Source organism: Crinia signifera, chromosome 5 (assembly GCF_055691185.1).
Source record: "Crinia signifera chromosome 5, ASM5569118v1, whole genome shotgun sequence".
Lineage (NCBI taxonomy): Eukaryota > Metazoa > Chordata > Amphibia > Anura > Myobatrachidae > Crinia > Crinia signifera.
Window position 1 is genome coordinate 301,463,942 of NC_139221.1, and position 20,822 is coordinate 301,484,763.

The 20,822-nt window shown below is 46.4% G+C and overlaps 1 protein-coding gene across 2 annotated transcripts in view; it reads left to right on the forward strand.

The window, feature by feature from the left end:
- The window catches only part of MINDY3 (MINDY lysine 48 deubiquitinase 3), a 103,479-nt gene that overhangs the window by 19,297 nt on the left and 63,360 nt on the right, over positions 1 to 20,822 (forward strand). For both annotated transcript variants that reach the window (XM_083189388.1, XM_083189389.1), the window contains exons 9-11: positions 826 to 905; positions 10,577 to 10,647; positions 14,575 to 14,655. In XM_083189388.1, the coding sequence (XP_083045514.1) occupies positions 826 to 905; positions 10,577 to 10,647; positions 14,575 to 14,655 (232 nt within the window). The remainder of the gene's footprint in view (positions 1 to 825; positions 906 to 10,576; positions 10,648 to 14,574; positions 14,656 to 20,822) is intronic.

Genomic DNA, 20,822 nt, shown 5'->3' on the forward strand with positions numbered 1-20,822 from the left:
GGCTCTGCTGTATGGTTGGGTACCGCCACATCCCTCTGTGGCTATGCTGTATGGCTGGGTACCGCCGCCTTTCTCTGTGGCTTTGCTGTATGGCTGTGCACCGCCACCTCCATCTGTGGCTCTGCTGTATGGCTGGGCACCGCCACCTCCATCTGTGGCTCTGCTTTTTGGCTGTGCACCACCACCTCCCTCTGCTGTATGGCTGGGTACAGCCGCCTCCCTCTGTTGCTCTGCTGTATGGCTGGGTACCGCTGCCTCCCTCTGTGGCTCTGCTGTATGGCTGGGCACCGCCGCCTCCCTCTGTGGCTCTGCTGTATGGCTGGGCACCGCCGCCTCCCTCTGTGGCTCTGCTGTATGGCTGGGCACCGCCGCCTCCCTCTGTGGCTCTGCTGTATGGCTGGGCACCGCCGCCTCCCTCTGTGGCTCTGCTGTATGGCTGGGCACCGCCGCCTCCCTCTGTGGCTCTGCTGTATGGCTGGGCACCGCCGCCTCCCTCTGTGGCTCTGCTGTATGGCTGGGCACCGCCGCCTCCCTCTGTGGCTCTGCTGTATGGCTCGGCACCGCCGCCTCTCCCTCTGTGGCTCTGCTGTATGACTGGGCCTGTCTCTGTGGCTCTGCTGTATGACTGGGCCTGTCTCTGTGGCTCTGCTGTATGACTGGGCCTGTCTCTGTGGCTCTGCTGTATGACTGGGCCTGTCTCTGTTTGTTCACAAATTGTGTGCTGGAGGCAACACGTTACCATCGCCGTGATAAAGGATGCATAATTGAAAATGTATGCGCTATTTATGTTTATGATTCTTTTTCTCTTTGTTCTATCTCATGTAGCCAAAGTTTGATCAATCTTCTGCTGACCGGCCATGCTGTTTCCAACGTTTGGGATGGAGACAGAGAATGTTCTGGAATGAGTAAGTCACCCTCTCCCCTCTTACTCCTGCTTGGACAGACTTTTCCATGTACATCTAGCCTAGTTAAATTCCCTTTTGAATTTTTTGACCCCTGACTGTTTTATCTAATAAATGCTTGTCCAACCATAATTTAAATGATATTATTGTGTCTGCCGACACCTCTTCTTTTTAAAGAGACTTCCATACTTTTTACTGCCCTGACCGTAAAAAAGGCATTTCCTTCTTTGGAGGGTGTCCTGGTCTCCAACCTCAAAGTACATAGGGTGTCTGACAGTTTGTTATATTGTCCCCTGATATGTTTGTATATGTTAAGCATTTCTCCCTGTAAACGATGTTGATGTTAATGGGTACTCCTAGGTCCTTTTCCAAGCTTATTAGGGTAGTTTGGAAAGAATCCCATATGTAGTGGTAGAACAGAGTGCCACCTTTTGGTTTTGTGTGTATCCTGACCTTGGGTTTGGAATTGGAGGCATCGGGGCCAAGCTTATATTCCTTGGAAGAGTGCCGACTTATGTGTGTGTGTGTGTGTGTGTGTGTGTATATGTGTGTATGTATGTATATGTATGTATATGTATGTGTATATATATATATATATATATATATATATATATATATATATATATATATATATATATATATATATATATATATATATATATATATATATACACACACACAAAAGAGAGGGAGTTCAGTGCCAAGATATGGTACACAGAGAGTGTTTCTAAGAATAATTATATGGTCCCCTTAGAATAGAAAAAACACACTCCCCACTAACAATGGGTGTCTGCACGGGTTCAACTTAAGGGACGGTGGTGGACCGTCTCTATAGAAAGAAGGATATTTAAGGAAAATTTTGCGGAACCCGGCGATCTGTGCTTAATGAGTATTGGACAAACTTGACTATGTCATCAAAAGATAGGAATTTATTACAATAAACAAGGGAATATGGGGTACACAGCAATCAATAAGGAATAAATGACACTAGCATATAAGAATATATGGTACTTGTGAGTTATCCGGGCGTCCGATTTTTTGATTGTATGCCTTAAGTTAAGGCATACAATCAGATGCGATATCGCATCGCATCGCATGCGACCATCGGATGCGATGACCCGATTTTTCCATAGGAATCAATGTTAAAATGATTCCTATGGAAAAAGGGGTCCTTTTCATACCCCTACTATCCAAGTGGGCATGGAGTTGGATATAAACCTGTGGCGAGCGTAGCGAGCCACCGAGCCCGAAGCGTGGCGAGCGAAGCGAGCCCCGCGAGGGGACGGTATTCCGTGTCCCCTCGCGGGGCTCGCTACGCTCGCCACGCTTCGGGCTCGGTGGCTCGCTACGCTCGCCACAGGTTTATATCCAACTCCATGCCCACTTGGATAGTAGGGGTATGAAAAGGACCCTTTTTCCCATTGAATTCCATGTTAAAATGGACTCAGTCCATTTTAACATTGATTCCTATGGAAAAATCGGGTCATCGCATCGCATCCGATGGTCGCATGCGATGCGATGCGATGTCCCGACCCGATTTAAAAATCGGACGCCCGGATAACTCACAAGTACCGAATATATAAAAAATGGGTAATAGTTGTAATAAGAGCAATAATACTGACGAGAGATAAAAACAAATAAGAGCAAAAAATCTTTCGGAATAAAAAAAACTTTTTTAGAATAAAAAAGAGAATATTACAGTAGCTTAAGTGTAAAAGAAAAATAGCTTAACTGAGGGATGAGGATAAGGACTCAAAAGCTGCCCGACATGTTTCGTCTTACAAGACTTCCTCAGGGGGTGTGGACAAACTGGTTAGGAGCACGTATATATCTCTAAGGCAGGCTGACATCACTTCCTGTAATTAGGTGTATCAATTAAGCCAGGTATACTATTTAAATGCTACTCTTACATATTTGCTTACTAAGTTACATACCAAATAACTCGTTTTACAAACACATTCATAAATCAGGTAGTCTCTGAGCGCTTATGAGTATTAGCGCTTAAAAGTAGTTAATAAGGTAAACGGAGGTCTCAGGAAGTGGGGCGGGACGTCATATCCGCCCCACTTCCGCCCCGCATCCGCCGTCGTCAGTGACTGTATGCGCATGCGGTTGGAGTCATTTATTCAGGACGGAGCGTCTGGATTCCCCGCTGATCTCCGTTGCATTGGAGGCAGATACTTTGTCCAGTGTCGGGACCCGGATCTGTACGTCATCGCGCTCGTGCGATATGCTGTATTATGCTGGCATCTTGTGGCTTATTTGCAGAGGTGCAAAATATGTATATATTGTCAAAAAAGAGGATGCCCTCTGACGAAGTTTTACTACGAAACTAGTTAGGGCGGGGCCTGTGACGTCTGCTGTGTGTGTACCCGGCTCCCCTGCACGCCTCTGTTCCTACGGCTTACAACGACTTGGCAAGAACGATTTTTTACAAACCCATGTTTATTGTTTTTCCTGATTTATACTATGCCCCTGTAAAAACAAAAAATTCAGGATACCACCCCTTAAAATTACTTCAAATTATTTCCCCACAATTGATGTTAAGCTCACAGTTCTTAAATTCGCTGGGTCGTCTTTTTTTCCCTTTTTTTTTTTTTTTTTTTAAATATTGGCGCTATTTCCACTTTTCTTCAGTATTTTGGATTCCTACCAGATGAAAATTAGGTACTCTTTACCTAGAAGGGCGCCCATCGCGGGCATCGCATGTACTAAAAAATCGCATGCGATGCGACCGACGCGATGACCGCGATTTCCCATAGGGAACAATGTTAAATGTCCCAATTGACCCGATTTTCCTGTTCAATGTCCCAATTGACCCGATTTTTCCATAGGGAACAATGTTAAATGGCCCACAGAGGCCAAATAGGCACCCTGAAGTGTGAAATGGCCCCCCCAATTGTTAACGCCACCCCACGATCAACATCAACCCGAAGCGTGGCAAGCGCAGCGAGCCTGCGAGGGGCGGCGGTACGCGTCCTACGACCTTTTCATACCCCCACTATCCACGTCGGCGTGGAGTTGAGAATAGAAAGTGTGTAAAAAACCTTTTTGGGGATTTATTTTGATTTTAGTGTCATGGTGCGAATATGCAGCATTCGGTGTCTTCTTTGGGACTTTCAGTTAAAATGCTTTTTATTTGCATAATGCTGATTAAATGTTATCCAGCATGCCTATATTCTGTGTGCTACTGTATGCATTTTACTGGCAATTTTCTCCAAAAAGTTGTACAGCGTTAGTCACCCGTATGCTGTATAACAATACCTGTATATCCCCCCCCCCCCCCCCCCCCCCATCCTGACTCCCTTAGCTTCAGCCTATTGGTTAATCTATATATGGGAGCTGATTCTGAGGAGTTTATTTACTAAGATGGGAGCTATATTGAAGATGTGATGTTGCCCATAGCAACCAATCAGATTCTACTTATTTAGCACTTTCTAGAAGATAATATCACCTGATTGGTTGCAGCTCACTGGGCGTATATTGGTTGTACATGTTATGGTGGTATTGCCAAAAGCTGTTGCATGAGCTCAACCACTCACGTAGGAGGTCATACTGATAGTGGGCATCTAGTCCCCGGACACACGGATGTACACCCAGGAAGGGCTTTGTTCTGGCATGTCATGACGTAGGATAAACCCTATGGTCTCCTTTATGTATGTGTATGTTTAATTCACCTCCGTGATGCACAGAAGTGACCAGTAGATGGCGGTGTTGCCATGCTTAAGCTAGCCCATTATTTGGGCTGTATGTTCGAAGAACATGGAAAATTCCATCTAGCTCCAGAGCTGGCTGACCTCCCTCAGCACTTACAGGTCTAATGAGCGCAAATACTTTTTTCATTCAGACTATTTTAGGCTGTCTGTACTTCACCATTATTAAAAGGTTTTATTTCTTTTAAGTTCTAATGAGCCTTGGATGTAATATTCCAATCCAAAGGCTAGGAAAGGAAGATGACGGAGATAACAGATTTGTTCTTTTTATCTGTTTTATCCCTTAAGAAATCATTTGGCTTAAACTTAGTCCTGGAGTTATCTGGTTTCTAGAGTGCTGGGAGCGGTGCAACGCTGGAAGAGCCCGGCCTGCACAGATGGCTTTCTCTGCTGTGTGAGCCTGTTTCTGCGGTCTCTTAAAGGAACAGTCCGATGTAAAAACATTGGCTGTTTTCAAACATCACTGTGGGCCTGATTCAGAGTAGCAGCTGGTCCAATGGCATGGTGGAATGCCTAGTTTTGTGCATGTGCAGAACAGGTACTGCATTGCTCCCAGTACCCCCAAAACAGCAGGATGTTTGGGTGGTGGCAATAGAGACCATTCTACATACCAGTGGGGTGCCCTGGCCAGGGTTTGTGGTCTTCCATGACATTTTAGTCAGTCCCTGACCCAAAAATTTCTCATGGCAGCACTGACTTTCTATATGGGATGCTTAGTTCTTAATATTTTAGTATTGGGCCAGATTCATTAAGCTTTCAAAAGTGATACAATGGTTGGTTGTTTATCACTCTCCATTTTATTTTATTTTTTTGTAGCTTAGTGCATCTGGCCCAGTATCTTCTACTCCTCTTGACAGCTATGTCTTTGATTATTGTATAGATTTAACATTTGGGGGGCATTTATAGGAGTCATACCCAGAATACATATGATGGCATTACTTCAACCTGTAGGTGACAGGGGCTGTCCACTGGAGGGCAGTAGGTCTCAAGTAGTCTTGTTAAGGATCTTCATTATGACTCCTGTGCACCAGAACATTGGCCCTTATTCAGAGCTGATCGCAGTACAAATTTGTTCTCAAAATGGGCAAAATCATGCTGCACTGCAGGTGGGGCAGATGTAACATGTGCAAAGAGAGGTAGATTTGTGTGAGTTATTTTGTTTCTGTGCAGGGTAAATATTGTCTGCATTATTTTTACACTGCAATTTAGATTTCAGTTTCAACACACCCCACCCAAATTTAACTCTCTGCACATGTTACATCTGCCCCACCTGCAGTGTACATGGTTTTGCCCATTTTGAGAACAAATTTGTACTGAGCTCAGATCTGAATAAGGGCCATAGTCTGTGTCTGTGGCACAGAGTATTTCAGCAGTCGTAGTAGTGACCAGTGAAGTGGTAGTAGTAACACCTGGGAATACATAAAGTGGTTAGAGTAATATCTAGTAATAAATAAATCGGTAGCAGCAATACTAGTAATATGTAATTCTGTAGTTGGCATGGCCAGTAGTATGTAAAAGTGTTAGAATTATTTGGGGTAAGCTATTAACTTTTGATGGTGAGTTGCTAACAATCGATGGGAGGCTATCGATGTTGAACATTAGTAGCTGAATCACAAAGGGTGTAGTACAGGCCTTGGGATCCCAATAAGTGCTTCGACAATATGACTGTCCATTGTAAAGATGTCTTGCACCCCTAAGCCTGCAGCCGGTCGGTGTCCTCCCAGGTTTACCAAACCCCACACAATTCTAGAAAATAGTGGACATCATATGTTGACCGCCATTTGATGTCCTTCATTATTTTCTGGAGCTGTCAATTGTCATGCTTCATAGTAGTGCCCAGCTCTCTGTGGCGCGATGGTAGGGTCACCCAGCCCTCTGATGAAATTGTTATCACACTGCTTCTGTGTTTGTTTGTTTTTTATTTATTTTTTTATCCGGTTCAGTTGGACTAACGCAAAGGCTGTTTTTAACCGTTTTGGAGTTACCGTATTAGATTTTTAGCAGCCCCGGAGCTTGTCCACTATTAAATTGAATGAGAAATCTACAAAAAAAGCAATATGAGTGTTTGCATGGTCACTGGAGCCAGAGCTGCTCTGCCGTTACACTACAGTGGCAAAGGCCAAGTCCACTGCTGATAGGACATAAAAGCAACATTATCTCTGATTAACTATTGCAAGAACTTCCTTACTGGTCTTCCCCCCAACCAGGGTTTCACTAGACTGAATGCAACAGACTGATCTCTTGCAAAAGATCAGTCTAACTGTCCTATACATGTGCAGCTATTCTACTGCCGTCCATCTCTTAAGGCCCATACACACTGGGCGACTGAGCTGAAACCCGCTCAAAACAGCATGTTTGAGCTGCCTAGTGTGTATGCCCTGGCGGTGAGCGCTGCTGCGCGCTCCCACATCATCGCCGGCAAAGCCGTTCATCTACTGGTTATACCAGCAGATGAGCGGCTTTGAGGAAGGCTTAGCATAGTGCTGCACTTTGCAAAGCTGTCCTCTCCACGCTGTCGGCACCAGGCAGAGGGAAAGCCGCTCAGTGTGTATGCACTGAGCGGCTTCCCCCCCCAGCAATGATAGCGATCATCACTGTCCTTCCCTACGTTATTTTATCTGTATTTAATGGAATCCAATGTAAATGACTTAGAAGGGGCATATTCAATAAGCGGGATTTAAGCTGCCAGGAAAAGTCCACCCCTTTAGTGTGGTATATGGTCACTAGGTCGACATGGGCTAGGTTGACAGTCAAAAGGTTGACATGGGGTTTTTCACTTTCTCTTAGCCGACATGTGCTGACAGGCGGTATTTTGTGCCCTACCATCCACTAAGGCGTGGTGCTAGAATAGAACCGTGTACCCTAAGCATGGCGAGTGCACCTTTTCATTGTCCATGGCGACTGTTGACATTCGGGATAAAAAACGTGAAAACCCTCATGTCGACCTTCAGGTGTGTCGATCTTGATGCATGTCTATCATCAGTGGTCGACCCAATGCATGTCGACCTTATGATTCATACCCTGTAGTTTAATAGCTTTCCCCTGCAAGGCTAATTAGAAGCCCTTAAGATGCAAAACCATTGGCAGATCTATACCGACGGGAACCCCTTTACTTCTCTCACGGTCTCTCCTGAATTGAGCAGTTTCTGCGCGAGGTCTGCGTCTCATCCCCTCGCGCAGGCTGCGGTCTCCTCCCCCCTCGCGCAGGCTGCGGTCTCCTCCCCCCTCGCGCAGGCTGCGGTCTCCTCCCCCCTCGCGCAGGCTGCGGTCTCCTCCCCCCTCGCGCAGGCATTTCATCTACACCAAACCTCTCCGACAATTCCCCTGTTCAGAGAAATGATCTCCTATTCCTAAGCCACCCGCTCAGCCTACATAAACTGTCCTGCCCAATAAACCGTTCACAAACAGAACTTCATATACTCCTACATGGGGTTACCCCAGGCCAACATTGCTGTATGCCTGGATAATATCGCCCACCAAGCATTTATTGCCTTCGGTGCTGCCAATATACATTATGTTGCTGATGTACCTCGGGTATCGCACTCTTATTTCCCTATGGATTGTAAACTTGCGAGCAGGACCTTTTTATCTCGCTGTCTACTGTATACAGACGCTCACTTTATGACCATGTTGTTCTCCGTATTTTAAGAATTGTAATGACGCTATATAACGATCACAGAAGGAACTTGGATGGGCGCGGATGCACGACTCTTGCTCCTGGCAATGTATATTGAATACACATGTTTTTTTTTATTCCTCCGTGTTCTTGGGAAGCCGATGAAGAACGCGTTTGTCCTCCGACAGAATTCTTATTTTATTTTTAAACTGTTATTGTTTTCCAAGAAAAATTCAAGATAAGGTATAATAAGACACAACGCTTTACGAAAGCAAAGTCCGATCGTACAGCGTATGCATATCAGAATATAATAATGACACCATTCTTCGTACATTGGGCCTGATTCAGGCTTTCTCAGCGAGCAGTGGGCTGTGTTTTCGATGGTGGGGTCTGCGCGTGCACGAATATGCAAACCCCCTGTACAAACGCTTCGTACGGTCAGGGGGGGGAAGGGGGTCGCTCAGCGTTTTTATGGGCGGGCTCATAACGCTGGGTGTTGTCTGTTCGCACGCAGGTATGTTGATGGCTGCTCGGGGCGGGCGGCTGACATCACATGAAGTCAGCGCACACCCCAAATTTGGCTATCTCCGGCCAAGATAAAAGTCAGTTTAGACTGACTTTTATCTGCGAATGGGGGAAAAAAAAAGAATTTGATGGTGAGCGACCATTGTGGTGGTTTTTTTTATATATTTTTGCCCTTGCGGCTGCACGCGAAGGGATGTGTAAACATACACATTGCCTTACGTGCAAATGCGGGGATTTACATGGCGGAGGGGGCGGGCGTTTGGTTGGGCAGCTGGCGGAGTTTACCCGTTCAATAGGCTGCAAACATACAGGATGCAGCCTAGCGAATATGTCTGAATAAGGCCCATTGTCTCAATTGAATAAGGTACTATATATGCAGCAATTGGCAGTTGACATGGGGGGGGGGGGGGTAACCAGGAAAGGGGAGTGATTTTAGAATTCAAGAATTCTGTCTCAGAAATATTTTCACTCATGTAAGTGTTGAGCAGTTCATATACCTATGTACAGAAGTGACGCGGAAGGGTGGTGTATTGCAGCGTTGGCTCCCCAGGGTGCTGGTGTGCAGGGCAATAGGCCTAGTATGTCCCTAATGGCGTATTACAGCTAGGAAGTAGATGGAAATGAGACAGGTATTAATATTAGACCCTGTGAATTCCAGTTCTACCTCCTGTGTTATCCCACAACAAGGGTTCCCAAGGCCAGACCTCCAGTATCGCCCCACAGGCCAGGTATCAGGATTTCTGGAGGGTAATTGCTCACTGAACAATACAGATTGAAGAGTTGAATATAATAGATTAGTATGGGATCCATATGATAGGTCTGCAGTATCTATGTCGACAGGCACAGTAGGCATGGCAACGGTCAGCACATGAAAAGGTCAACAGGAGTTCAGAATTTAATTATTTTGGGGCTTTTTCATACTTTAAACCCCTTGAGTGGTGGGTTTTCCCTGGGCAGGACAAACCTACCAAGGCCTCAAATACCCACCACTGAAGGGGCTGTCAGCTTCTCTTTAGGGGCAGCCCCAGTACCGCCAGCGGCTGCTGCTGTATTTGGCTGTGCATGGCCATTTGGGGAGGTTATGGGGGTGGCTCGGGCGCACTTGGGGGGGGAGGTTGTGCTCACAGATGGCGGTGCACTGCTGGAGGAACCACTGAAGCATATGTACTTATTAGTGGCATGCCCGCTCCTGCCACCGAAGTGGTTAACATGTACCCCGAGGAGAATGGTAAAGTGTGCTGAGTGCAGCGGATTATGGCACTGCCCGATTCATGGCGAGTGCAACACTTATTGGGAGTCGCCAAAAACTCTGCTCATGTAAACCTTTTTTGTTTGTGTCGACTTTTTGTATGTTGACCTAATGCCGGTCAACCTAGACACTATAGACCTTTCAATCCAAACCTCATTTCTCCTGCATTAGCATCCTTGAGTACTATGGTTATATTGGGCTGTACCATAAAGCAGAGGTTCCCAAACTCCGCCATTACAACCCACGTTTTAAGGATGTCTATGCTTGAGCACAGGTGACTTAATATTTTACCTCCGTCCTTTTGATTTAACAATCTGGCTGGATATCCTTAAAACCTGAACTGTTAAGAGGTGGGAGGGGGAGAGCGAGGCTCTGTTTCCTAGTACAACGGCCGCTCCATATAGCTTAGAATAGTCTTTTTCATTAGGCTATTGATGATCTATTCAAGATGAATGCAAATTTAAACTGAAAATGAGATTGTGTTCAGTCAGACCTGGGTAACTAATCCTTATGCCAGGATGCATTAGGCCTACAATAATTATTCACCTTTTTATTTTTTTCTTCCCACCAGAGTTGCTGGGTATTCACAGCCAGTCACACGTAGGTTTCCTGACCCTAATGGAGTCCCTGCGGTACTGCAAGGTAAGCTCCTCCCTCATGGACTCCTGAAGGGAGAGCCATTCTTATTTCCAGCACACTACGCCTTACCAAGACTAGACAGCTGCAGTGGGTCTTGAGATGATCCTAGGAGAGCAGGCATTGGGCGCTGCAGCAGAACCGCCCTCTCTGAGCTTCATCCTATCCTGTGATGCCTCCCATCACTGTCGGAAGTATTCTCAGATGCTATTTGCGGCAGATATTACTTTTCATAGACATAATCTGTTCTGGGCAGAACCCGTGTAGGTGCTAATAAGACGCATGTCATGTGATTGGCTGGTGGTGAAGTCATTACATTACTTCATTACTTGAATACATGTCAAATAATTCTCTTTTATTCTTATTTAATCCTTAGGCGTACTTAAACACAAGAAACTCATTTTCTTGGACATAGCTGATATAAAGTGTAACGGATACATAGGGCTGTATTCAATGCGGCCGGCGGGAAGGGTTAAACAGTGAGGATCACCGAAAACAAGCGATCCTTGCCGGTTAACCCCCCGTGCCAGCCGCTCACTGTAGTCAACGCTCTGGGGGAATCCTCGCTTTCAGAGGAAAGCGAGGATTCCCCCAAAATGTGAGGCTTGTGTCTAATGCAGGGAGACCACTGCCGTTAGCTGCGAGCTTCCCTGTTTTGGTGGCCGCACACGCTGAGCAAATGACTTCAGCCGATGCGTTCGTTCAGTTAGGGGCAGAAGCAGGTCTGAATCATGCCCATTGTGCGAGTGATTCTGCTTCTTCAGACGCTGCCCCTGTCAACGACATGCCCGCATCTGGCTAGCTGCACTGGGTGATGACAGCATTCAGTCCTGTGCAGGAGCAACTGCCTTGTACTTCGCACTTATTCAGGCCCACAATGTGCATTGGGAGTGGGGACACCAATGATTCTTGGGGGGGTTAGTCTGGTTGGTTTTGCTCGAATGCGAATTTGAACCCTTGCGAATCAACCAAACCCTGCCTTGCGAATGGTTGGCTGTTGACACCCATTCGCAAGCGCGATTACACAGTAACAGCCATTCGCAGGCCTGGGAGGAAACTCCCACATCTTTCGATGGTCGCCGACCATATGCGTGTAAGCTGGGAAGAAAATGGGCGGGCAGCTGCCATCCAGTGATGTCAGCCGCCCGCACCCGCGTCACAGCCTCATTAGCATGGGAACGCCTATGAAACGCTGGGCGTTTCCATATGCTAATGGGGCCACCCCACAACCCTCTCCACCTCCCGCCAGCTGTCCTGGGTGCGTGCACCCAGCAATCACACCGTTCGCTGTGGGTGCATGCCCCCTGCTTATGCTCAGTAAGAGCACATCGGTCCCCGTACGAACGTAGCTCTGTTGCAACCTGTATAAGATCTCTGATCTATGGTCTGTTCCCCTGGATGCTCGTCTGTACGAACAATGACCAAATGCTTATGCGCTGTTCTGTGTGACTTCTATGCAAGGAATTCCGTGTGGAATAAATGTGCTCGTCTGCTCCAAGAAATACCAGTGTGCTAAGTACTGAGGTGATTTATGAATGAGTTGTACATTTACACGACCTGCGCTCTGTTGTACCCCAGCGGCTCTGTTATTGCACATAATTATGTTTGATGCGGAACAGCCTATAAATGGAGGGGAATTTACAACTTTTCTGTATGCACCATCTAAGAAAAGACGTCAGCACCTTTCCATAACCAAGGAGCTAAACCACCTGATCTGACCGCTATCTGAAAATATCGGAGACATTTGTACCGCCCGTCTTTATCTCCAGGATAGTGTTTTGAAGTGTGATTTAAAAAAAAAAAAAATAGTCATCTGATGTTGTGCGTGAACGGAAAATATTGAGATTTAATACTGTCAGTGTTTATTTAGGTGGGAAGGGCACAAAACAGAAAGAATATTCATGAGTTTTATGTACTTTGGAAATCACATGGCCTGACGCAGATTCATTCATTGAAGTATAAATTTGTACTGGACGTCTATAAACCATTTTATTTGGGCACAGTAGCGAAATGGTGTTTCATGCTAACTTGTAAGCTTGTATCCATGTGATAAATATATATGATCTCTAATGACCTATGTATGAAAAAAAGATGGAAGGTAATTTGTATACTTTGAATATTTTACAAGAATCTCAGTCTTCACCTCATTTCTATGGCGCTCTTAAGCTGGGTGCACATTCATGCGATATATTGTTAACAATATGGACAATAATATTGTCAATCGGGTATCGCCCAGTGTACGGTCAATATTGTTAATGAAACCCACTGATCGATATTGCAAAAGATATTGGTCAGTGTGTGTGTGCAATAACCTTCTCCCCTGGCACCGCGGGAATTGCCCAGTGTGTACCCGGCATTACTGCTTTCATGTTTTAGCGCTCTGCCAATTTTCTTGTTTAATCCCTTATCTTCTCCCAGAGGTTGTGTATTACTCGTGGTAAGACCTTTGGAGTAATTTGTGTATTAAAGTAAACAATACTTAAAAACCTAATGGCCGCATCCCTATTTAATAGGCGTTTACAACTTGTATCTTGGTACTCTTGTTACCTCTCAGACTGATCCTTCTTTAGCTGTACCTCTAACTCCACCACGACCTCTACCTCCCTGCCATTTTGTCTATCTGCTGGTTTACTAGAAGAGGCATGGTTTGTGTTAAAGGCTATTGCCGCTTTAAAAAAACATCTAAGTGCGGTTGGAATGGGTTGGGGTCATTTTGGTCTACAGCATGATGGTCGACAGTCATTAGGTTGACACCATTAGGTCGACATGGGGAAAGGTCGACATGGTTATAGGTCGTTAGTTCGTCAGGTCATTAGTTCGACAAGGTCTAAGTCGACAGTCAAAAGGTCAACATGGGGTTTTTCACTTTTTTTTTTACCTGAATGTCAACACCGTCGACATGGACACAATTTCAAGTGCACCGCATCCCACCGCTACGCTCGCGATGCATCGGGCACAGTGCCTTGCTGCGCTCGGCACACTATTTTATTCTCCCACCACGCCCTAGTGGATGGTAGGGCATGAAATACTACCTGTCGGCACATGTTGGCTCAAAAAAGAGTGAAAAACCCCATGTCGACCTTTTGTCTGTCGACCTAGACCTTGCCAAACTAATGTCCTTTTACCATGTCGACCTAATGGTGTCAACCATATGACTGTCGACCATCATGCTGTAGACCAAATGACGCATCCCGGTTGGAATGCCTTATACTGTACGTGATTGCCGCTTTAAAAAATACAGGGAGGTGGAGTTAGGGCCAGAGAAAGATGGTCTGGAACATCTCCGTTTTTACCCACCGTGTACAGGAGAGCTATGAGATCTCTCTGCTCATCTTCCGGCTGACAGCTGTGACCAAACCCCCCACCCCCTGCTGTCCATAGTCTGGTTTTGACCCAACATCTGGTAGTTTTGGATTTCCCTGTTCTCTCCTAGCTCTGGCAGAAGGGAGATGCTGCATGTGCAGTGTAAAAGGTGAAGTCCTGGGAATAACCTGGGTAATAGCTGCAGTGTGAAATGGTTCTGACCCAGGTGAAAACAGTGGTGCAAATCCTGGGACGAGGGGTATTTGCACACAGTGTCCGGAGCCAGCGGTCTTGTGAACTGCCAAGTACCTACTAATAACCCTGTCAAACATGAGCCAGCAATTTCCCGGTTCTCAGGCTGACCCTGGTCATAATTAGGGTCCAGGATGCTGAGCGTTCACCCTCAGAACTGGGGGATTTTGTTCTATGTGTGAAAGTGGTATAACTGGTTCCCTATTAGCGTAGGGTGCTGCCAGCGTTTGGGAGTGGTAGAGGAGGGGGTCACAATATATTCTATTCATTATTATGACTACAGAAAGTGTATTTTGATGCAGTATTTGGCCATGTCTTATTATGAGGATGAATTTATGGTGCCAGCTTTTCAGGTTTGTTTTCCCTTTGTCTTCTCAGGTGGGCGCTTTCCTGAAATCTCCTAAATTTCCCATCTGGGTAATTGGCAGTGAAACGCATCTGACGGTGTTTTTTACCAAGGTGAGATATTCTAAATTGCCGCCTGTAGTGTCTGATCTTGGCAGAATATTGATCACTGTTCTATATTGCAATGTCTTTATCAATCAGAAACTGAAAGCTTTACTAACCCCTTCAGTACCAGGACAGGTTTTTCCTGTCCCAGAAAAAAACATCTACTGATGGAGTAGATGAGTCCCAGCCTCCCCTCCTGTGGCCCCTCCGCTCCAGCTGTCTTCAGCGGAGCTTCCCTGCCGATCATAGCAGTACACTATGCAGCAGGCTCTGGGATGTTCGAGGAGGCTTGGGGAGTACTCAGGCGCCCAAACACAGAGCGATCCCGAGTCCCCCGAGCCTGCCGCCGCCTCTCCCGAAGTAATGCCGGCCGCAGGGGAGCTCCGGCGTAACGAAGGTGATTGGGGAGGGCGCACAACAGTGGAGGTGGGGAGGGAGCGGCCTAGTGGGGGGTCCCTGGTGAGGTTATGTGCCAGTGGTGCACATCTGCAGGCACCACTGGTGCACACCTGTACATTTGTGATTGCCCGCTGCGGCACTGCAGCTTGGCCCGGGACTGCCACTGAAGGGGTTAATACGGGTGCCGGAAGGCTGACAGTCGGGATTCCGAAAGTCATTACAACGACGTCTGAATCCAGACTGGCAAAACACTGACACTCGGGGTCCCGACAGCCACCGGCATTCTCCCTCGTGGAGAATAGAATAGGTGGCTCGTGTAGCGAGCCAATGTGCCCGCAATGTGGCGAGCACAGCAAGTCGGCAAGGGGCTTCGTTGCGCTCCCCCCCCCCCCCCCTGCTGTCTGAGTCCGGGCAGTCGTGATTCCGATGTTGGGCTAATGACTGTCGGAATGCTATACCACACCCTATTAATACACAATGCTTATAGGGGGGGGAATGCTGGGTCGCTTCCAGGACGGACCAGTGTCCAATTCCCAAATGCGTCCAGCTGGCTACCCTTGTCATGTGCTTTTGTCTGCAAATATCTGATTATAGGGAGAACACATCTTCCATAAGCCATTATCAGTGTAATCTTGCATTTATTGATGTGTATTTGGGACGTATTGCTTGATGGAGAGTAAACTGACTCCTCATCCTTTGACACTAAGAAGTTGTCCGTCCGTGTTGTCCTGATCCAGCGTGTAGTAGTGCCTCACACTTGCCCTGTATGTTACTAGCACCCTCCCAGTTTTAGCTATTTGCAGCTTTGTGCGTGTTCTGTTTTGTGGTGGGGAGTTATGGAGACATTGATATGAGGCTCTCGCTGAATGTATTTCTACAGAAATGTGTACATTTATTTTTTTCTTTCTCAAAACAGTGATGCATAATGCCTCCTCGTTTACTAAATGCCATGTCATTTTTGGAGGTCTGCCCCTTTTTCATTATACGGCTTTCGTGAGTCGATCTTCAATTATTCTAGTTCGCAGATCATAATCCACATCTTGTAGTCTGGCATTAGTACTGTAGGCCTTACCGTCTACATTTACAGGGATGATTACAGTGTTACATCATGGGAGAAAAAATATTTTTTGTGTCTTTTTTTTTTTTTTTTTTTTCTTCCCTTTTTGTTTTTTAACTTATTGCTAAAATCTCAGCCGAGAGGAAGATTATGAACAATTTTTGGTTAAATTGTAACGTTACAAGTTCTGCTGGCGTCCTGTTAGCGCAGTATTGGCCTGGTTTTAAGAGCCATTGCTTGCCACTGCGCATGCACCAAAGTCCCACTGCCCACACCCACTGATTAATTAGCAGTAGCGCAAGCACAGATGTTTATTTGCCAAGTAAGAGGTAGTCAGCGCTTTGAGGAGGTGAGTGAAATTGCGTTTGTGTGCAGCGCTGAATTGGGCCCAGAATGAGGAAATACAAACATGAGGTGGAAGCGCGATATTTGTACTACATGTAAACTGAAGACGCTTCTGTAAGTAATAAAAACAATTGGGAGCAAGCTACAGATCTAGGTAAATGGCAGAATTGGCGAGCCCGTTCCACCATCCTATCTCCGCGATAATCTGCCGCATAAGCCATCCACTAAGGAGTTTTTCCGTTTCCTGCTGATTTATTATACGTCGATGGCACTAGATGATAGGCGGCTTCACCTCGTAACCCCGGCAGGGCTTTGCTTAGTCTGACCCGTGTAATCTCTCCTGTGTGTTTTTACTTGTGCTGTGGGAACTATAATTAGACACAATACAGATGTGACCTCACCACGTACTGCACAAGATAAATGGATGTTAAAAATCTACTTCTGATGCCCTCCGTCTATGTCTGGGGGAGGATTTTTGGCACATGAAGTACACTTTGGGCTTGTTAAATAATAATAAAAATAATAATAATAATAAAAAAAAAAAAAAACAACAGCTGTCCCAGACTATTTAATTCTTGTTTATTGCTGGAACCTCAAACAATTTCTCCTTATGGGGATTCCTGCTTAGATTTTCTCATGTAAATTGTAAAAAAAAAATAGATTTCTAAAGAGAGAGGAATCCTCTGCACAGCACAATGTGCCGCTGTATCTGCTGAAGGGAGAAGTCTAAACTTGTGTGACCACGATTTATCTAAGCGGGGCTCGTTGTATGTTTGCCAGCTACTGGCCTTTTTTATTTGTTTATAGACCTACAGTGTTCTCCTCGCTTATATAGAGCATTGTGTAGAAAAGTTTTTACTGACTGCATCTTGGGACACCATTGTATGATGGGGACAATCAGTGGGGCAGATGTATTAAGGGCCTTATTCTGGTTCACGCACCCTTGCAAATGAACCAAACCCCGCCTTGAGAATAGTTAGCCCCTGCCACCCATTCGCACTCCGAATTCGTTGGCAAGGCTTGCGAACGGATGTTTTACTTGAACATCGATTCTCATGGCAGTGGAAACCGCCCCCATCTTGCGATGGTCACCGACCATCGAAGGAGGGCGAAGACGTCCGCATATGTAAGGGTGGCCCAGACCACTCGTACATATGAGCGAAGAAATGCAGGGAATTGGGCGGGCAGCTGACATCCAGCTATGTCAGCTGTCCGCCCCCCCCGGAACGTGCGTCGCGACTGCATTAGCATATGTACGTCCAGCGGTATAATGGGAACGCCCATGAAACGCAGGGCGTACACATATGCTAAATCCCGAGCCAGGCTCCCCACACCCCTCTCCACCCGCTGCTAGCAAGGTCGTGAGTATGCACTCGGCGACCAGACTTCTTGCCGAGTTCGCACGCACCCAGTGTATACACATGCGCAGAAATGCTGCTGCGCATACGCAAAACATCGGTCCCTGTGCGAATTCGAGTCCGAGCGAATGAACCAGAATAAGGCCCAAAGCCTGGAAAAGTGATATAATGGAAGGTGATCACGCAGGAGCCAGTTGGCTGCTGCGTTGTCGCCTTCCAACTGCTAAGTTTGGGTTTGAAAAATGACAGGAGCTCATTGGCTGCTGCTTTATCACTTCACCAGGCTGAACACATCCCCCAGGGATTCTAATCTTATTGAGTTGTGTGTCGTTCTAACACTTGTGGCATCATAAGCAGTGAGATAGGGGCAGATACATTTCCTAAGTATGAATCCAGTTACCGTGTAACCGTCGCTTTTTTTGTTTGGGTCCGGTTTTATTTTCCTTATTTATGTTCCGATCTCTTTGATTCGTTGGCCAGGTCTCCGTCTCCTTATTGGCCGCTAGGGTAAAGGTCATGTAAACATTTGGATTTGCCAGATCTGTCCTAGCAGCAAGCTAAAGAGAACATTTTGAGCTTAATAAACATACCTTTTTATGGCGTGTCAATAATTATTCCATGCTGCCTGTCCATACTTATTCAAGGAGGCTTCAGATTTTATTCTCTATGACCTTTATTACATATGTACTGTACATTAATTTTCTGCTGTACTTCCCATTTCCCTTTTATGCTTTACCCGTATTTATGTATCCTATTGGGGTGCGGGTTACAATAGGGCACAGCAGGAGTGTTGGGCCACATAGAGAGTCCTTCACCAAGTTGCTGGGTTCATTGGTAAAAGTGCTGAATAATAAACATTTATTATTGGTAAACGGCTGTAACTGTATAATGCAGGGGTTAACAGCAGTGGCATCAAATAGTGGGTAATAGCAGGAATTTGGGTGTCTCACCTTAGAAGCGAAGTACAGTACTGCTGTGACTTAAACAGTAAAGTCAGCTGCAAACTGCACATGTGCCGTAGTAGCACATAAAGTTGGAGGTCGCACATCCCTGCAGACCCTGGGTCCTAGTGCCAAGAATGTTACAGTACAAAGACAGCACAGAATCTGTAATAACACTTTAGAAGCATCTGTGTGATAAGCAATCTCACATTTTTCACACAAAAAAAATGTTTTTCAATGCTCTATATTAAGTAAATGATCTCTGCAATCTTGGATGCTGTTACCTTGAGCAATGGTTTAGTTATTTTGAATTTTCTTCTGTTGAAGTGTTTAACATTCTCTTCCATTGGGCTTGCTACAAATGGATAGCTGGCGTAGGCTACACTGAGGCCTCAGGGACGTCGAGAGAAAAATAATGCAGTTTTCATCCAAGATGCAGTCTGTACATCAGCGGTATTCGCTCCGTGTGTCTGCAGGCATCCCAAACGTAGCCTGGAATTCTTATATCTGTGAGAAACAATTTGTTTGTTTTTCGCCCCTGCAAAGATGACTGGCAGCGTTACAGCCTGGACCAGAGCATTGACAGGTTATTTATAACACAGCAGCATTTCATTTGTGAGTACATTTCTTCCTGAACCTTTCCAAACATGTTGTTCCTCTAAAGTTGTCGCTGACTTAAGCTGCTCCGTTAACAACCTGTGAACAACTTGCTGTGTTAGCAGTGATGGTTCTAATGAACATCAGTGAAACTGCACAAGGTGACTGCTACCAGGGACTGTATCCTCAGGTGACTGAGCAATGCTTGCATTCTTTTTTCCTCTGCCCTAGATCAGTGGTTCCCAACCTTTTTTGTCTCTCGTACCCCTTGATTAGGATTTTCATTTATGAGTACCCCCTCGCGAAAATTTGTAGGGGGCGTGGCCTAAAAAGGGGTGTGGCCTCATTTGAATGGTGGGGGGGGGGGGGAGAGGTATCCCTGTGTGTATATCTCTACCCGCTGCCATCCCCAGTACAAGTGTAACCTACCCAACCCCACCCCCGCTAACCTGTCCCAGTAGATACCTTAAAGGCAGATATGTAGAACTTGTGCTGTCAGGCAGCACAATGGGGGCGGTGGGGTAGCGATAGCTGGGGGTAAAGTCACAGTTTCAGATACAGGTCGGTGGTGCGGGGGGCTGGCGTCCCGTACCCTCCCACAGTGCACTCTAACCTAATAGCGCTGATGGTGCTGCTTCCGTCCTTCCCGCTGGTCCTATCCCGCCGCTGATTAGGTTGGCGCCGTGTCCGCTCAACCAGTCGGCTTCCACAGACATCAAGCCAACAGGAAGTAAAAGCCGGGGAGGGAGGGATGACTACAACATCCAACATGCACCGGGGGACGGTGGCACGCACTGAGGGGGGAGCGCAGAGAGTCTGCGGCGGGTTGGGGGAGCCTGGAGGCTTTTTTTTTAGACCCCCGGATTCCGGGAGATGCGCAATGCATTCTCCTCCGCTGGCGGCGCGTCTGACTGCCGCGGCCGCCATTACAGGCCGGGCCACCGCGTACCCCCGAGCGGGTGGACGCGTACCCCAGGTTGGGAACCACTGCCCTAGATTGAGGGTGACCAAACCGACTGGTCCTTGAGATCTACCAACAGGTCACTTTTCCAGATCCCCTAGCTGCTGCACAGGTGTGGTCATTATTAACTCTGGGGGTAGATGTATGATTCGGCTACTAATTGTTAAGTAACAGGCTGGGTTTAAAAAGGGACAGTCAGGAGCTGATTGGCCGGTGATAAAGTACCAGGCACTTTATCACTTCTCCTCAGTTATCACTGCTTAATACACCTACCCCTGTCACATTTTTAAACTTGCTGCATTCATTCCTCACCAAAATTAATTCTATGGATCCACAGGTGATCTGGAAAACCTGAACGGTTGGTAGATTTTGAGGACTGGTTTGGCCACCCCCTTCCCTAGACTTAATTTCGGCATTGGGTACTTGTGTGTAATCTGGGCGTCTGATTTTTTCATCGCATGCCACTACTTAAGGCATGCGATGCGATTTTTCATTGTAAAGACCCGATTTTTTTAATT